General features: G+C 39.7%; 1 protein-coding gene and 2 long non-coding RNA genes across 4 annotated transcripts in view; 1 reads left to right on the top strand and 2 right to left on the bottom strand.

Moving 5' to 3' along the window:
* The window catches only part of grin2ab (glutamate receptor, ionotropic, N-methyl D-aspartate 2A, b), a 169,280-nt gene extending 161,104 nt beyond the window's left edge, over window positions 1-8,176 (bottom strand). The window contains exons 1-2 of the mRNA XM_081608990.1: window positions 7,437-8,176; window positions 6,331-6,549 (exon numbers count right to left, since the gene is read on the bottom strand). Of these exons, the coding sequence (XP_081465116.1) occupies window positions 6,331-6,549; window positions 7,437-7,454 (237 nt within the window). The 5' untranslated portion in view covers window positions 7,455-8,176. The remainder of the gene's footprint in view (window positions 1-6,330; window positions 6,550-7,436) is intronic.
* Window positions 8,169-16,977, top strand: part of LOC145552243 (uncharacterized) — a 29,686-nt gene continuing 20,877 nt past the window's right edge. For both annotated transcript variants that reach the window (XR_014088214.1, XR_014088217.1), the window contains exon 1: window positions 8,169-8,258. This is a non-coding gene — a long non-coding RNA (uncharacterized LOC145552243). The remainder of the gene's footprint in view (window positions 8,259-16,977) is intronic.
* LOC145552229 (uncharacterized) lies at window positions 9,505-16,644 on the bottom strand. The gene is made up of 4 exons (XR_014088204.1): window positions 12,856-16,644; window positions 10,395-10,531; window positions 10,180-10,285; window positions 9,505-10,087 (listed from the first exon to the last, which is right to left on the bottom strand). It is a non-coding gene; the product is annotated as an uncharacterized LOC145552229 (long non-coding RNA).

Raw genomic sequence — 16,977 nt, forward strand, 5'->3', positions numbered from 1 at the left:
TCTACCATGAAGACCTGATTCACACAGTCTCCTCTTAACAGTTGTTGCAGAGATGTGTCTGCTGCTAGAACTCTGTGTGGCATTGACCTGGTCTCTAATCTCAGCTGCTGTTAACCTGCGATTTCTGAGGCTGGTGACTCGGATGACCTTATCCTCCGCAGCAGAGGTGACTCTTGGTCTTCCTTTCCTGGGGCGGTTCTCATGTCAGCCAGTTTCTTTGTAGCACTTGGGGACACTTTCAAAGTTTTCCCAATTTTTTGGACTGACTGACCTTCATTTCTTAAAGTAATGATGGCCACTCGTTTTTCTTTACTTAGCTGCTTTTGTCTTGCCAGAATACAATCACTCTATTCAGTAGCTGTGTGTCCACCTGACTTCTGCACAACACAACTGATGGTCCCAACCCCATTTATAAGGCAAGAAATACCACTTCTTAACCTGACAGGGCACACCTGTGAAGTGAAAACCATTTCAGGTGACGACCTCTTGAAACTCATCAAGAGAATGCAGTGTGTGCAAAGCAGTAATCACAGCAAAATGTTGCTACTTTGAAGAAACTAGAAAATAAGGTGTATTTTTAGTTGTTTTACATTTTTTTGTTGTGTTAATTCATAGTTGTGATGCCTTCAGTGTGAATCTACAATGTCAATAGTCATGAAAATAAAGGAAACCCGTTGAATGAGTAGGTGTGTCCAAACCTTTGGTCTGTACTGTTGATCCTAAAATATATACATCAATCCCCATGAAGGTATTTCAGAGAGTTGTATCTCAACTGGGGCTGCACTATACGCCATGAATATATCATTATCGCAAAATCAGTGTGTGTAGTATTCATATCACAAAGGACAGCTTGGTGTGCAATAAGTGTTGGCTATTATATTCAAAGTGTTCTGAACTTTTATTTTATGCCAGTGTAATATTTAGCCTGTTGGACAGAGTTTGTGTCTGGTGTGAGCAGATGCTCACACCAGACACAAATGACATTGCCAAAATTCTAAAGGTCACAGAGTGATGAAAACACACTATGACCTTGATACCGTCATTGCAATATTTACCAATATTATTGCCATCACAAGGTTTTCTAATATTGTGCAGCTCTAATCTCAACCACACTTTTTTCGGCCCTGAACAACCTTTTAGCATATTTCTGGATATGTATTCAATTCATATTTGATTCAATTCAGATAAATGTACTTATATAGCACCAGTTCACAACAAATGTCTAAAGACAGTTTGCAAAAAAATAATTTAAATTAAATCACACATACATTCTAGGGCTGTGTAATAATATCAATTTTGCGATATATATCGATATTTTCTTTCCTAGAAAAAAAATCGATATTCATCCGCAAGTATCGTAACATCCAACTGTCACCTTGCTCACTCACTGCTTGCTTCGCCGGGAGAGTGATTCGGTCATCAGGCTTAGAGTGATTCCTTCAGATGTTAAGTGTCAAGGTTAAAAAGGTATCAAACTATCCAGAGCAGGGTACTTGGTGAACTTTATTTACTTTACAAATGCATGTTAGCTACAGTTTGTACTGTTTCAATTAAAAGAAACATGTTTTCTCACCACTTCTTTGATTCATTTTGTCCAGCTGTCGACTTTAAGTCTGTGTCCATGTCCAACCAAAGCCAGGTATTGTGTAGTTGGTGCTTTTAATCAGTTTTTAGTTAAATTAATTCAATCGAACTCTATAACAGTCACAAAATGTCACCAAAATCACTCTGTCCCTCTAAAATCTTTCAGAAAATTGCAAAAGTGTATTGAATTGTATCGCTTGCTGAATATCGCAATATATATCAAATCGTGAGCAGAATATCGTGTATCGTATCGTGAGATTATTGTATCACTACAGCCCTAATACATTCCAATTGGTCCTAGTTATAAAACAGAACAGTATGCTGTATTCAATCTACTTCTGCATCAGTCTTCACTCCGCCTGTATAAATACACCCGCCACGCGGTCTGAACCAGCCATGAGGGGAAAAGATGTTGTATTTCATGCATCGTGCCAATAATTTTAAGGATGCCTACTGGTCACCCAAAAAACAATAAAAACCAGGACATTATCATCAATCAATGAAATCCCCTCGGATGCCACAAACCCAACTTTAAAATTGGACATTATGTTGTTAGCACTTAGCACTCATCAACAACTCACAGGCGGAAGTGAGAACATTGCGCAACATAAATAATAACCCTCCTGGAACATGGTGCGCTAAACAGTAAAACAAAGTTTCAAGATTTGCCTCAAGGAATTTTAATAGTTGAGGTACTCAAATCATTTGAGGAATCATCACAGCCCTATTGCTGATGATAGCGATCTACAGAATTGTAGCCACAGCTGCCCTGCGGCAGTCTGACAGGAGCAAGGCAGCCGTACCATGCCATCAACACATCTGACCACCAGCAAGCAAGGTGGGTGAATTGTCTTGCACAAGGACACAAATGACCGGTTACAGACAGAATAATGAAGAGGGGATTTTCTTGAAATTCTTCAACTTCACTGGAAATGAAGAACTTGCTGGTTGGAACTTGGATCAAATTGGATGTTTCCTCAAAAAAGTGATACCTAATACACATTAAATAATTTTTGGACTGGAAAATACAAATTAGCACCAAGCTTCTGGAATGCCCTGGCCTCAACCCAAAAGCAACGTGGGGGCTATGTTTAAAAGCGGGGCATCTGCCAGAGACCAACAAGCTGAATGGAGCTCTGCCAGTTCCACCAAAAAGAGTGGTCAGATCTCCACCCAGGTTTAGGCCAGAATCTTGAGGACCCCTTTATTGTTTTGGAAGTAGTTTCCCAAGTATTCAGGTCTCCCTAAAAAGAAGAGTTGAAATGTATTATTAAAAGCCAAACATTTCTCTGACATTCATCAGTGTTGAGAGATTTAAATGTTTGTAGGTTGATGAATATGAGAATGGCAGGAAATCATAAGACCTTGTATCTTCTACCTGCTCATTTTTGAACAAAGTATGTAAAATTGTATGTCAATTGGCATTATTATTTGTTTTATTTTTTCTGTTTTTACTTTTTGTCTACCTGAAAAAAATTAATTCATCAGTGTGTTTGAACTTCTCACAGACACGCTCAGACTTTATCTTCTTGCTTAGAAACTGAACAAGGCCAACCTGTCTGTTCTGCAAGAAATTTTCAATTTACTAAGTGTATCAAGCACTAATAGTGTCTCGAGGCTTGAAGCTATTCTTCTGCATCCTGAAACAAATTCTCTATGGTCATCTTCATTATAAAATGATCTGTTTAAAAAACTGCGCTAGTCAAACCCCACTTAATATCACTAGGGCTCACTAAGTCATTAAATGAGACCACCAACTGTGTTTTGATTAAATGATTAAATAGCGCACGTTTATAAGAGGCTTTTACGTTATTAACTTCTGTCTAAAACTGCAACATCACACATCGCTATACAGAAGATTAGCGGGGGTCAGACTACTCATTATAATATGTCACTCAGTGCTTTTTATGGGTAATTGCAGGGGAATGGAAAATGTGAACCCTCATTTTCATCTTCTCGGGTGGCATTTGACCTGCTGTTGTAAGTACAAAGAAAGCTGCTGCGTGACATCAGCTTTTACATTCATCCAGCGGTAAAGGAATAAGCAGCTGAGACCAAACCAAGTTTTCTTGACTGGCGTGTTTGCATCGAGATTATGTGCATCAACAAAACAAAGAGAAAGTAGTTTAGTTGATTGTGACAAAATAACCACTTCACTTAATGATGACAAGTAAAGGCTGTGTGAATTAAAGATGAATGTTCTCGGTTTTGGAACATTTGTTCTTTCTATATGAAGAATAAAATAAAAAAGGGGGATTGATCACTGTAGCTCTTATTAATATCAGTAATTGCAAATACAGGAAGGTGTAAGGAACTCTTAATGTAGTGATGGCATAATTCACCCTTGGGAATCCTATTTGCACAATGTGTTGCTTTCCATATTGGCAAATTGTTTTTTGTTTTTTGTTTTTCTTAGCTAAGGGTTGCTCTTATTTTCAGAGAGACTTCCTGGTTCGATAGAGGTGAAAACTGGTTATAATCGATTTTTGGAGCTAAAAAATAATCGGTATAAAGTCAAAACGAGAAAAGAGGGAGCAGAATTATATTTTTTGTATCCACCACACTGGTGATCAGGACATTTCTCTCCTGGATACATGAATTCACACCTGCATTTGTAAATATTTGTGGGGCTTTTTCAGAATATTATAAGTAAAGCTCCATGTTTCCATTTTGTCTTCATTCTCCTACTTACATCACATGTTTTTAACTCCATACCATGCATTGAGAAAAAAGTCACTGTTGAATTTCTTTTTATAATTGTTTTATGCATTTCATCACCAGCTTCCCTGTTCCAGCATAGCGTTCCTACTGTGTGAAGCTGGTCAGAGTTGATGGAAACATGAATAGATCTGCATACCATGCAGTTCTAAAAGAAAAAAAACAGTTAGAGGATGGAAATGACATGAGACTGGAAGAATTTAATCTTTCAGAAGGACATTAACTCAAAAAATACAGTCAGAGCAAAAACAGGATGGTTAAAATCATTCAGACGTATCAACTGTTAGAATGGCCCTGTCAAAGTTCAAACATAAAGTAAATTGAGAATTTGTGGAGGACGTAATGTAAGCTGTAGTCTTTTAGATTTTGATTTGTAAAGTGATACAATAAATAAAACTATGCTCTACTTTCTTTAACCAGTATTTTTGTTTACAACTGTAAATGCGTTGAGATTTGTCCTTCCAATTTGACAAAATGGAAAACAGTTCAATGGAGTTTGAATACTTTTTGTACCACTGAAAAATCACATTGAGCCTTGATATTTCGGCATCTTGCAACTAAAGTTAATTGTCTGAAAGAGTTAAAAACTCCCTCATGCATTTTTCAAGAGCGCTTTTGCATGACTACTCTCTGAACCTACATTGCAGGCATATGTAGATTTTAGGTTAATTCTGGACTCAGACTCTATAAATGTTCTCACACAGTATTAAAATCCCAAACACAAAAACCAGAGTGGCACAAACGCTTGACTTTTACAACCTGTTTTCTGCAAGACCTCTCTTTCTATTCCTACATGCTTTAAACACAATTTTACAACAAATCTGCTTCAATGTTTTTTTTTTGGGGGGGGGGTTTCAATTTTATACCATATACCATCTGCATTGATCTAGTGTCAGTAATAATAAATAATAATAATATATATGTGTGTGTGTGTGCGTGTGTGTGTGTGTGTGTGTGTGTGTGTGTGTGTGTGTGTGTGTGTGTGTGTGTGTGTGTGTGTGTGTGTGTGTGTGTGTGTGTGTGTGTGTGCGTGTGTGTGTGTGTAAAAGCTGTGTAACAAGACACAGAAGCCCATTTAAAACTGGGAAACCCAGCTTTACAAATGACAATAGTGACAAACCTTTCTGGCTCCAAGGGAATCTACCTGCTCTACCAACAGCGGCCCTGCCTCAGTGAACAGCTCAGTGAGATGCTTCTCGACATATCGCTTCAAGACTACGTCATGGGAAAGCCACAAAAAAAAAGAGCCTGCCACTATACAGTATGCATGACATCACTGAGAATTTTCCTTCCTTCTAAGATGTGTTTCAGCAGATGCTTAATAGCAGAGCACAGCAATGTTCTGTGGAGTGATAACAACAAGCAGAAAGTGAACAGGCAAAAAGTAGGCCTGACTTATGAAAACACACTTGAGGTTTTGAGGTGCAATGACGTCACAGCCAGAAATATTTACAGAACTGATCTCATTTTGTAACATCCGCACAATTCAAGAAAACAGGCTACTGCTGCGGAAATTGTCAGTCTCCCTCAGCTCTCTTTGAAACGGTGGGATGAATAGTAATTTACCCTAAATGATCAAGATAGATACATAGATGCCTCCCAATGAATGCTGCCCTGACGACGGGTGCCATTTATTTGCCGTCGGGATAAATTTGATGGAGATTTATGGGATTCATGGCCAACCTGTATATATTGTCTTGACAGATTCAAATGGTGTTGGAACCTTCTCACATGCAACATCTGTGTGCATGAATGTGTGTGCATGTGTGTAAAGCCTTCAGAAAGCTTTGTGTCTCAGACCTGGCATGTAAAAGGAAAACGGAGGACAACGCAAGAAATTGTGTTTCCACAACGTGACTGCATTCAAAAGCCTGAAAACTGTAATTTGAGATATGAATTCATTACACGGCTTTTTCATCCTCAGCGCTAGCAAAAGACTGGTTGATGAAAGGGGCATAATGTGGTGCCACAGCGCCCCTTAGCGGCGAACAGAAGAGCCGATTTTGTTTTCAGCATTTGTTTCTTTACCGTCTGTGTCACAAAGAAGCGTGGCAGCTGCTGCAGGGTCGGGGCTGTGGACGTTTTGCACCTTCTTCTTCGGAGTCCGAGTGTGGAATGTTGCTGCTGGGTTGTGCTCCCGTAGTGCGAGGGCCCGCGCAGGCGGCCGCGGAGACCTGTAGGTTTGCTGGCATTTTGGTTTCTTCTCACGGCATCAGTGAAACCAGATAAAAAGTGTTGAAACTTGGTCTGGAAAAATCAAGAGGAGACCAAATATTTATGAAAGCTGCAGCTTTGGGAAGACTTGTTGATCTGAGCTTTTTTATGGTCTCATTGGCCAATTTCACCATACATCTCTTCTCTAGGCATTTTACAAGATAAAACAAAGAGATGAGCTAAATCACATTAAGTTTCTAAGGACAGTTGGTGAAAAGTTGTCAGGCTAAGGAAGGCCAGTCGATTGCATCGAGTCATTCCCACACATACCTCATGACTCAAGCTGTTTGGTTTGCAGCCTAAAAAGCTCACATCGGGTGCGCATATCGGCGTTTTTGCTCACATGTGCCTATATATGTATTCATGTGTGCGCGCGGCTCGTTCTAAGGGGAGATTACTGGATAGAACACGCGACTCGAGGGACGAAAACGTTTAAATTTAAAGGTGGAATGGTGAGCGACACGTTAGAGGGGAGCAACGTTTCTACCCGCGAGAAACACACCGGGGGAGAGAGAGACAGAGAAAGAGAGAGGGTGGGTGTGTGTGTGTTTGCGCGCCCTCGTGTGTGTGTGCGTGTGTGTGTGTGTGTGTGTGTGTGTGCGTGCGTGTGTGTGAGAGTGTGTAAAAATGAGAGTGGAAAAACAGCCTGTGGCTCCTCAGTGAATATTCCCCTCACGCTCCTCTCCTTCTATGTAGGGCATGCAGCAGGTTGTGTGTCGAGGACTCGGACGAACGACGGAGCGAACCTGCCGCTATGCTCTACTTTGAGAGGGAAGGCGAAAGAAATCAGGCTAAATAGGAACCGCCGAGGCAAAGCAGTCGCCGAACATTCAAAGACAGGAGTTAATAACTAATAAGATTATTATTATTATTATTATTATTATTATTATTATTATAAAAGAAAACTCAAATCTTCTCACCCCATTCCCGTGACACATCTCTCCAGGCGGCCAGGTGGAGATGACATTGCAGCCTGTTACTCCATTCGGGTGGGAATAACACACGTCTCCCTCGTCAGATTAATCCATCCATTTCTTCTCCGTCCAGAAGGCACCATAAAACTGCTAAATCCACCTGTCTGGTTCTGAAGACCAGCCACCCCCCAACCCCCCTCCGCCGCTGCCGCCACCTCTCTCACCCTCCTCCTCCGGTAAGGTAGTGAAAGCCTTTCCTCTCCCGCTGAGGCGTCAGAACCGGTCCATTTAGCCGAAGCCGTTTGACGCGCGGCTGTCAGTCAGACCTCAGAACAGCGCTTGTTTTTTGGGGGATCTCCAGCGGCAGCCCCGCGCGTTCCGCAGTGAGAGGGCTCGTGGACAGGTCCGCGCGCGCCTCCTCCTCCACCTCCTCTCCTCTCCTGTCCTCCTCCGTTTCCTCCTCCTTCTTCTTGCGCCTCTCTCCGGATTCTTGGAGACTGAAGGGGGGATTCCGTCACAAATAACATCAAAACACACAGAGAGGGAGAAGGAAGAAGAGGAAACAATCCACGCGCACTCTCTCGCTCTCTCCTTTCACTCTTGCCTCCGCTCTCCCTCTCTTTCTCCCTGCTTTTCCCTCAGAGCTAAGCTCGCCTAACAATTTAAAACAAGTTTAAAACGGGTCGACTTATTTTTTTATTTTATATTGTAGGCTTCTCTGCTTGCGCGACAGAGGAGATTCTCGGCGTCCCGGCGGAGAGAAATGAGGGAAATGTTCTCCGGCAGTCTCTTTACCCCCGCAGCCCGCCCACGCTTCGCTGGCTGGAGGTACTTACACATCAGCCTGGTTAATTAAACATATAGTGGGGGTAGAGGGGTAGTGGCGATGGGCGCAGACTTCATCTTCCCGTTGTGAATGAGAAAATATAGACTGGATCTATGTAGTTAACAGTGTCAGTGGCGCCTCTAGAGAGTTTTGCAAAGGGCGGATGGGGGCCGTTAATACAAGTAAATTACATGGAAAATGTGAACATTACATAAGAGTGGTTAAAAACCTGCTACAATAGCATAAAAATCCCCTGTTTTCTTCCCAAAGAGAGTAAGCCATAAAAATAATGCAAAGTAAGCTGACTGATCATACAGTGACTATATGAATGGAAAGTTGAGTCGAAGGAGAAATTATGGTAAAGAAAAGGTGCATTGGCAACATAGGTAGTCGCAAGACTGATAAGATTGCACAAGACTTTCATAAGGCTCAGACGGTGGCTGGAGCTTCGTCACATGGACACACTCAGAACGGAGCTACAGCTGTGCCACTTTGTGTTTATCACATCCTCAACTAGACACAACACCAGAGTCCTACATTGTTTTAGGCGAAAAGGGAATAGTTTGCTGTACAGTGGTTCAAAGCATTTTTCCAGATTGAATCAAATTTAGCAAATCATTTAGTGAACCCCAGAGGTTATGGGAAAAGAGTGGGAATCCAGCCTGTTCCAGGTGGAATTTTGTCTATGGGGACATTTTAGAGCATTTCATGCTTTCCTGTGCTAACAAGCCTCCTGAGAGCTTTCCACACTGACCAAAGTACCTGCCTTAATTACCGCTATCAGTGTTTTTGATTGGCTAGCAATCCTTTCTTACCTAAACTCCTAGGAGCCAGGCTACATATTTACTTAAAATGCTATTCTGTCTGAAAGAAACTTCATTGTGGCTTTGCATTAGCTGTAAGCCATGCCCAGGTGAAAAATACACAAAGTATGTTACATTTTAGCATACTTGAAGCCAGACTAATCATCAGTATATTTGAAGTGTGTTATTTTGGAACAACAAATTTTGTACTTAGTGTATTTTAATAGTAATTAAATGGTAGAAAATCACAATTTAAAGTGTACTAAGGATACTATAAAGCATATACTTTGTATGCTTTAAGTACATGGCTTTTTATGTAATATAAACATGCTTGATCAGTATATCTTAAGTGTACTATTTTTGTGATCAAATTACATTTAAAATATATTTAGAATGTATTTTAAGTATATAAACATTACATATTTTTTATATTAGTAGTGGGATCACAGGATGCTACAATTACACTTTGGTTTAATATAATTGCTAATGAAGTACACTTTTTAGTTACTTAATGTCTTTTATTATTGTTTTTTGCCACTGTGTACATTACATGCTTCATACACACTGCAGTACTGCCAACACATCAGGACACCAGAACACAGAAGGATCAATTACAACACACTTTCCGGCTGAAAAAACTTACATTGTGTCTATATTTTCCTTTTTCACAAGTACATTACTAGTATACTATCACAGAATTGTACAAATTGTCAATATATTAAACATCTACAGACAACATGCTTATGAAAATTAGCACAATAAAACAATAGATACAGTGGTTCTTAACCCCAGTCGGTCTGAGAAATGAGAAGGGTTCGGTGAATGCGCATATGAAACTGGGGGGGTTCGGTACCTCAAAAAAGGTAAAGAACCACTGCTTTAGAGGAAATGTGAAAACTAAAAAAACTATTGTATTAATTCAATGTCACAGCATTCCTTCAGACAAACTGACATTTCTCCTTCCTAAGAACAGTGAGGATCAACGACAGAACATTCCCATTCACTGCACCACTGCATTTAACAGAAATCTAGAGAAAAAGAACAATAGAGCAATTAAACAGAGAAGGCATTTGTATTTTAAAGAAGACAGAAAAATGGCAAATAAAACAATAATACTTACAATTTTAAGACATTGTGGACTCGCCATGTATGTGACATCATAAGAACTAATGATGATTGGGACCGGATGCCTGGGGTGGAAAAACATTTCTGGGTGACTTATTTGCCTGTTTATGTTAGAAGTAGAAAAAAATAGTCAGCAATGTCATAGAATCAGTTGATGTTGGCATTAACTATGAAGTTGTTTCAAGTGTGAACTTAAGGGAGACAAACTACCTTAAAATCTTTCCATCCATGATCTGAACACGCTGATTCTTGCAGGGTGGTGAGGGGGCTGGTGGTGCCCATCTCTAGCAGTCATCAGATGAGAGGCAGGGTTCACCCTGGACAGGTCACCAGTCCATCACAGGGCCCTGAAAGCCAACAACAAATGAAATGTATGAAAGAGAAATGGTAGAATAAGGGGAATAAATTCTGCCAAATTATTTTCAATATTTTTCCAGATTTTGACGTATGTTAAGCATTTAACAAATGTATTAAATGCTTAACATATTTGTTAAGCATTTAGTGTTGGAAACACACCAGTTTTTGCTGTTGTTAGAAATGTAGTCAGCTGCTCAGTGTAAAAAGAAAAATAAAAGCCTTCCATCATGAAGACGATGTGGAAGTTCATCCTCAGAATTCTTTGGTGATCTGGTGGAGCCAGAGCCTCTTCTGAGACAGGAAAGTCTTTAGGTTTTCTAATTCCTGATCCCTGGCTTCCGCTTTCATCTTAATTTGCTTAGACTGCAAAAATATATATAACTCCATTCATCATTCAATGATGAATGAGTTATAACCACAGTCTCACAATGTCAAAGTCTCTTTGGCATACTGAGCTTAACTAAACCAAGTTAAGTTTATGAAGAAAATTATATTAAGTCTCAACACAGAGATATAGTTAGAGATGCAGTTATAAGATAAAGTTGAATGACTGTTATAATAACAAGCATAAAAATCACCAAAAAAGGCTAACTATTTCTTAAACCAACTTAAGTTTGTTTATATATATACTGCACTGTTTATAATTAAACAAAGATCATTTGCATTTTGAAGCAAACAGCCTTCATCCCTTCGGGCTCCTTTTGTGACTCACATTTCATTTCCTCCCAGTTCTTGTCCTGTTCTGTTATCATCTAACTCGGAGTAGGAGGTCACCAGCTAGAATTGACCAAAACTACTAAATAGGCCCTCTCTACTTTTAAGGCATTATTATGCGAGTAAAAATGGCGAATTTGAACAGCATCTCTTCTCCCCAGTTTCACGATGAGACTGTTCTTCTTTTTATGGCGCGTTTCAAAAAAACTGAAAGTGTGCATTACTGCCACCCTCTGGTCTGGAGTGTGAACTGGAGCTAATGCCGTTCTCTAACAGATTTTACGTCATACATCTGAAAATGGGTTGGATAAAGACAGCTTCCCTGTTTTAGTTCAAAAACTGAAAACAACAGACCATATTCGGAGATATGTAAAACTGAAGATACCTGCTACATTTAGTGTTAAGGACAAGCATTGTTTTTGTTGTAGAACCTCTGTCACTAATCTGTAAATGTTTGATATTTTGAGGCCTAACATATTTATTTATTACTTTATTAAGCAACATTACATTACATCCATCCATCCATTTTCTTTACACCCTTGTCCCTCAGTGGGGTCGGGAGGATTGCTGGTGCCTATCTCCTGCTAACGTTCCGGGCGAGAGGCGGGGTCACCCTGGACAGGTCACCAGTCTGTCACAGAACATTACATTAAGTTCCACTATAAGGATTTTTTTATTATTATTATTTGCATTTTAACAACATAGCAAAAGATTATCAAGGCCCCTAAAAAGGGATTCTTCACTGAGATGCAATTTAAAACTTTCTGAAACTTCAGTATATTTAATAGTTTACTTTTAAAGTTAGCTTTAAGTGAATAAAAAAAACATTCATTTTGAGCATATATTTTAAAATATATGCAAAATATCTTTAAAAGGATTTTGTTTCATTGAGCAAATACATATTTTATAAATTCATACTTTTATTTAATATATTTCTTAAAAGTGTATTGTGGTACAATTAAAGTCATAATGTCAAAATTGGTAAAAGCATGCTGTTAGTATACTTCATATAAATTTATATGTAGTACACTTAAAATGTACTTATGCAAATATAAGTATGTTTGAAATATACTATTGTTTTCACTTGCGTAGTCATCTAAATTAACGGGCACTGCGAAAAATTAATTTATACGCATTTCACAGTTTGAACTGGAAATATTTTGAGCTTTATCAAGATATTTCATATTTTGATAAATATCAAATATAATGTTAACATTTAACAAGATGCACCTGTGTGTGATTCTGGCGTGACTGGAACACTGTCAGGATTGAGTGACAAACGCAATGAAGGACAATATGATTTATTATTATTTCAGCAATTATTTCTATTTTAAATTAAGTTAAAAAAAATGGCATGGCTGATGTCATGCACTCTACTACAACAACTCACACACTTATTCCTATTTTTCTGTCTTAAAGAAATATATATTGACTGCGCATAAAAACTGACGCGTTCTTCTTCTCTGTCCTCGTGGGCTTCTCTCTCTTGCTGTCGCTTCGCCGAGCGAGTATCGCCTATTCTCGGAAAATGAGGTCGCACGGGGCGGTTAGGCGCACGTGCACAGCACCACTTGTCGTGGCATCACCACCTTGTGCTCACCCAAGCCAAACCCGCGCGCGTGCGTGCGTTCCCGGCGACGATAGTGTCAAGCTGTTGTGTGCGCTCGCGCTCCCCGGTGACGCCTGTCTCCGCGTCAAACGAGCGACGTTCGTTCGCGCCTCCGCTCCTCGTCAACTGCGCACTGAGAAAGAAAAAAAAATTAATATCTGTTGTACCCTAATCTGGCTGTCCCCCGTGTGAAACGCCTCGCGGTCCTTCTGCACAATTACTGCGCGGAAACGTTTATTGCTATGTTGCGTCACGAAGTTTTGTTTTTTCTTAAGGCTCCACGGATGAGATAAGGGAAAACAGAGTCGACGCTTGTGAATTATACAGTCTCAATTAAACATAATTAACAGATGAAAACTGCAGCGCTGGGGGTCCTCGGGGAGCGCTGACAACCCCGTCCTTCCCTCACCCCTCCCCCTGTCCCCCTCTGTCTCTCTCGCATCTCCCCAAGTGTTGCCTTGTGGTCCCATTGCAGACAGATGGTGAAGATAGCCTACTGCAAGGGGTCATGTTGGCCGACTGGGACTGGATGTCATACACTGAATTTCCCTCAGAGGCAAGAAACAAGGCAGCATAAGCAGATCAAAGGGGCTGTTATTAAGGAGCAGTTCACTGCCCTCTTCTTCCCCCTCCGCTTCATCCTCCTTCTATCCCTAGAATGAAAATCTCCACCTGTTGAGGTCCTCTATCCTCCTCCAGATCCGCAGCCTCCCAGGCTTGGAATGAAAGAGATGCATGATTGCATAATGTAGATATAAAAGAGAGGGAGAACGACCACACTGAGCGGATAATGGTTTATTTTTCTTCTTCAGAAAAAAAAAATTAATGGTTCTAAAATATAAAAGAAACAGATAGCTGCGACAGGCCAGAGAAAGCACACCCCCTCCCCCGTGAGGATGACTTTAGAGTATTAACAACGACTTTCATTCTCGAGCTCTTCACCAAAAATTAGTCCCTGTGGAGTCTGGTTGAGGTTGATTTATTCTATATTTAAACACAAAGCTGTTGCCAGGGAAATAAAATCATACATGTGCAGGGCCTTCATAAATAATCTTTTAGAAGCTGTGCTTTTATTAATTACATTGAAGGATATGCATGCCCACAGACCTCTCCCTCTAGTAATTTCTGGGACATGACCTTTCTTGCGGTGCCACATGTACAGAGTTCTTCACATCTCTCTCTGTCTCACTAAACATTCAATCATCATTTAATAGTGACTCACTTCTGCTCTGTCTGCATTGTGTGAACTTTTCTTTTTGGATTGCATTATGTGAACTGAAGAAGTGTCGGTGGTTGGGAGTGAGGTGGACTGGAACCATCTGAACATGTCTGTTTTATTATAATAGATTTATAAGCGGTGGCCTCAGTTGCCATGAATCTTTCATGGATATCTAGCAGTCGGAGGAGAAGTTACCTTAGACATGTCAAGCTGCAGAGACAAAGATGGACGAACATGCAGACAGATCAGTTCAGGTTGCGATGGGCCTCCTACACCCCACTGAGCTGCTTTAACTCTTCATTTCCTTTGTCTAATTAAATTCGATAAGCCTTCGTGCTAAAAGCTTAAAGTGGAATGTGATTATAGAATATTTGAAAAACACGAGAGTCATTATCACTGTGCAGCGTGTCAACAGTGTGCTAACTATTTTGTTATTACTCTGTATAATTATTAAAGTGGAAAGCTCATTTCACTATTATTATTTGGCTAATAGTCAAAAGCCCGGCACTCTACTGTTCCTGGAATGAATCAGACAACAGGAAAATGAGTCTAATTAAAACATCTCCAGCTATGCAACCAGCGAGCAAGCAAAGAAACCAACTGATAAGAAAAAAAAGTTAACAAATAAACAGATAAGCTACAGGGGAGACAGCATGATTACACAAGCCTGACAAAAAAAGAGAGATGTATCTGATTATGTAATTTTTGTATCCATGGGAACTGGGTTTTTCAGTGTCACCACTTTTTTGTTATGTCAGAGGCGCAACCCAGAAACACATGTCTTATGGTTTTCTATTGGTACTGGTGGACAAGCCACATCCATTTATATACAACTGACTGCATTGACTGCACAATCTCAGCCACACATTCAGAGCTGTGACGCTTCCTCATTGATTAATCCCTGCAGCAGTCCATTCAGGGCTCAACTAATGTGGAATTTACTTTAAAGATACCCTGATAATAGGAAATGGAAACCTGCAGTACAAAATACTATGCCTCTTTATGTCGCTTTGAAACTTATGTTTGCATTGTCGATACAGTTTTAAGAATTCAAATTTCAGCATACAGTTTGAACTCCATCCAAGAGTGTGAACTCCAAGTTCCATTCTTGTTGAGAATGGAACTATGTTCCCTGGGGTCTCTTCTTGCCAAACATGCTCAGAAAACTCCGCCCCAAACAGGCCCAGAGGTATGCTAACCATATGTCCCTATCATCTCAAATGACTCATTACAATATGATATGATTCACATGAATAGCATACTTAGCTATTTTACAAAACTTTTGTTACCTTTGTTTGCTCTTCTTAACGTCACTGAATCAGATAAAGTGGAGGACAATTTTGTGTCCAAATACTTCATAATTCATTTTATTTGTTTTGTTTATTTCTTTTGAAGATTTAAACCATCTTCCAGTTCCAGTGTAAAATATTCATTAGATTAAAGTTCATTGATCTTTTAGAATGTGTTTATGTGTTATTATTTTGTCATTACCATTGTATTTTGTAACAATGGTCTCAAAACAACAATATTATTGTGTATCGCAATAACTTCTGGAACAATTTATCATCCAGCAAAATTTATCGTGACAGGCCGACATGTATAGTTTTGGTACATCTCTAATGAAAAATAAAGTTTACTAGCTACTTTACAAAACTTTAGTTACCTTTGTTCGTTCTTATTAATGCCCCTGATTCAGAAAGTGGAGCATCAGACTGGTGTATACCAGTATACATGTGATGCATATTACATAATTTATGCTAATCATATATTTATGCAAATCACATATTTATACTAATCATATGCCCCAATCACCTCAACTGACTCATTACAATGGGTTAATGATCCAGTTACAAGAAACCTGTCATACATTGAGACAGAACAAATAATTCTACCTCAAAACCATAAATGTTTCTTTTTTCAGTGCAGTCATTTGTTTAGGTTTGAAAACACTGCACTGAGGATCATCAGGGTTCTTCTATTTTTTTTCATTTTAAAGGAGATCTGTTTTTTATTTTTAAACCTTTAAAATCAGTGACTGTGTCTAACCTTAAAGAGGCAGCATTATGTGAAATTGACTTTTCTGAGGTTTGCATCATGAAGCTTCTGCGTAAATTCAATCTGGAATGCTCTTTAGCCTCACCTGCCTCATCAATCAGCGCCTCCCTCTCTTCACCCTGGACCTATCAGCGTTGGATCAAGCCTCGCTTCGGCCAATCATCATTTGAACTCCAGTTGAAAAGGACCTCCTGGTCACGGCCTCCTCCGCTTATCAGCTGCGATCAATCCACCTCCGCCCCATCTCCACTTTCTGCTCCTGGCTCTCAGGCCACATTCTTCTTCGACAGCCGCCACCAGTACAGGCCCCAGGGAGATTACGTTCCTATGCAGCATCAAGAATGTTTATCGAGCTTATCGAAGTTCCAGCTCGACATCCCCGGCCGGGGCCTGAACGCCAAAGGACTTTCACATTATCTATCTATCTATCTATCTATCTATCTATCTATCTATCTATCTATCTATCTATCTATCTATCTATCTATCTATCTATCTATCTATCTATCTATCTATCTATCTATCTATCTATCTATCTATCTATCTATCTATCTATCTATCTATCTATCTATCTATCTATCTATCTATCTATCTATCTATCTATCTATCTATCTATCTATCTATCTATCTATCTATCTATCTATCTATCTATCTATCTATCTATCTATCTATCTATCTATCTATCTATCTATCTATGTCCTGATAGTGATCAGAACATAGATACACACATGGGGACAGGGTAACTATTATTTCAAAGCTACTTCACTAGTCTAAAAATTGGCCCCACTGTTCCTTCTGACTCTGAAGCTTACAACCAGTTGAGTGTCCTTCCCACACCAGCA

This window comes from Poecilia reticulata, chromosome 1 (genome assembly GCF_904066995.2).
Source record: "Poecilia reticulata chromosome 1, P_reticulata-male-v2, whole genome shotgun sequence".
Classification (NCBI taxonomy): Eukaryota; Metazoa; Chordata; class Actinopteri; order Cyprinodontiformes; family Poeciliidae; genus Poecilia; species Poecilia reticulata.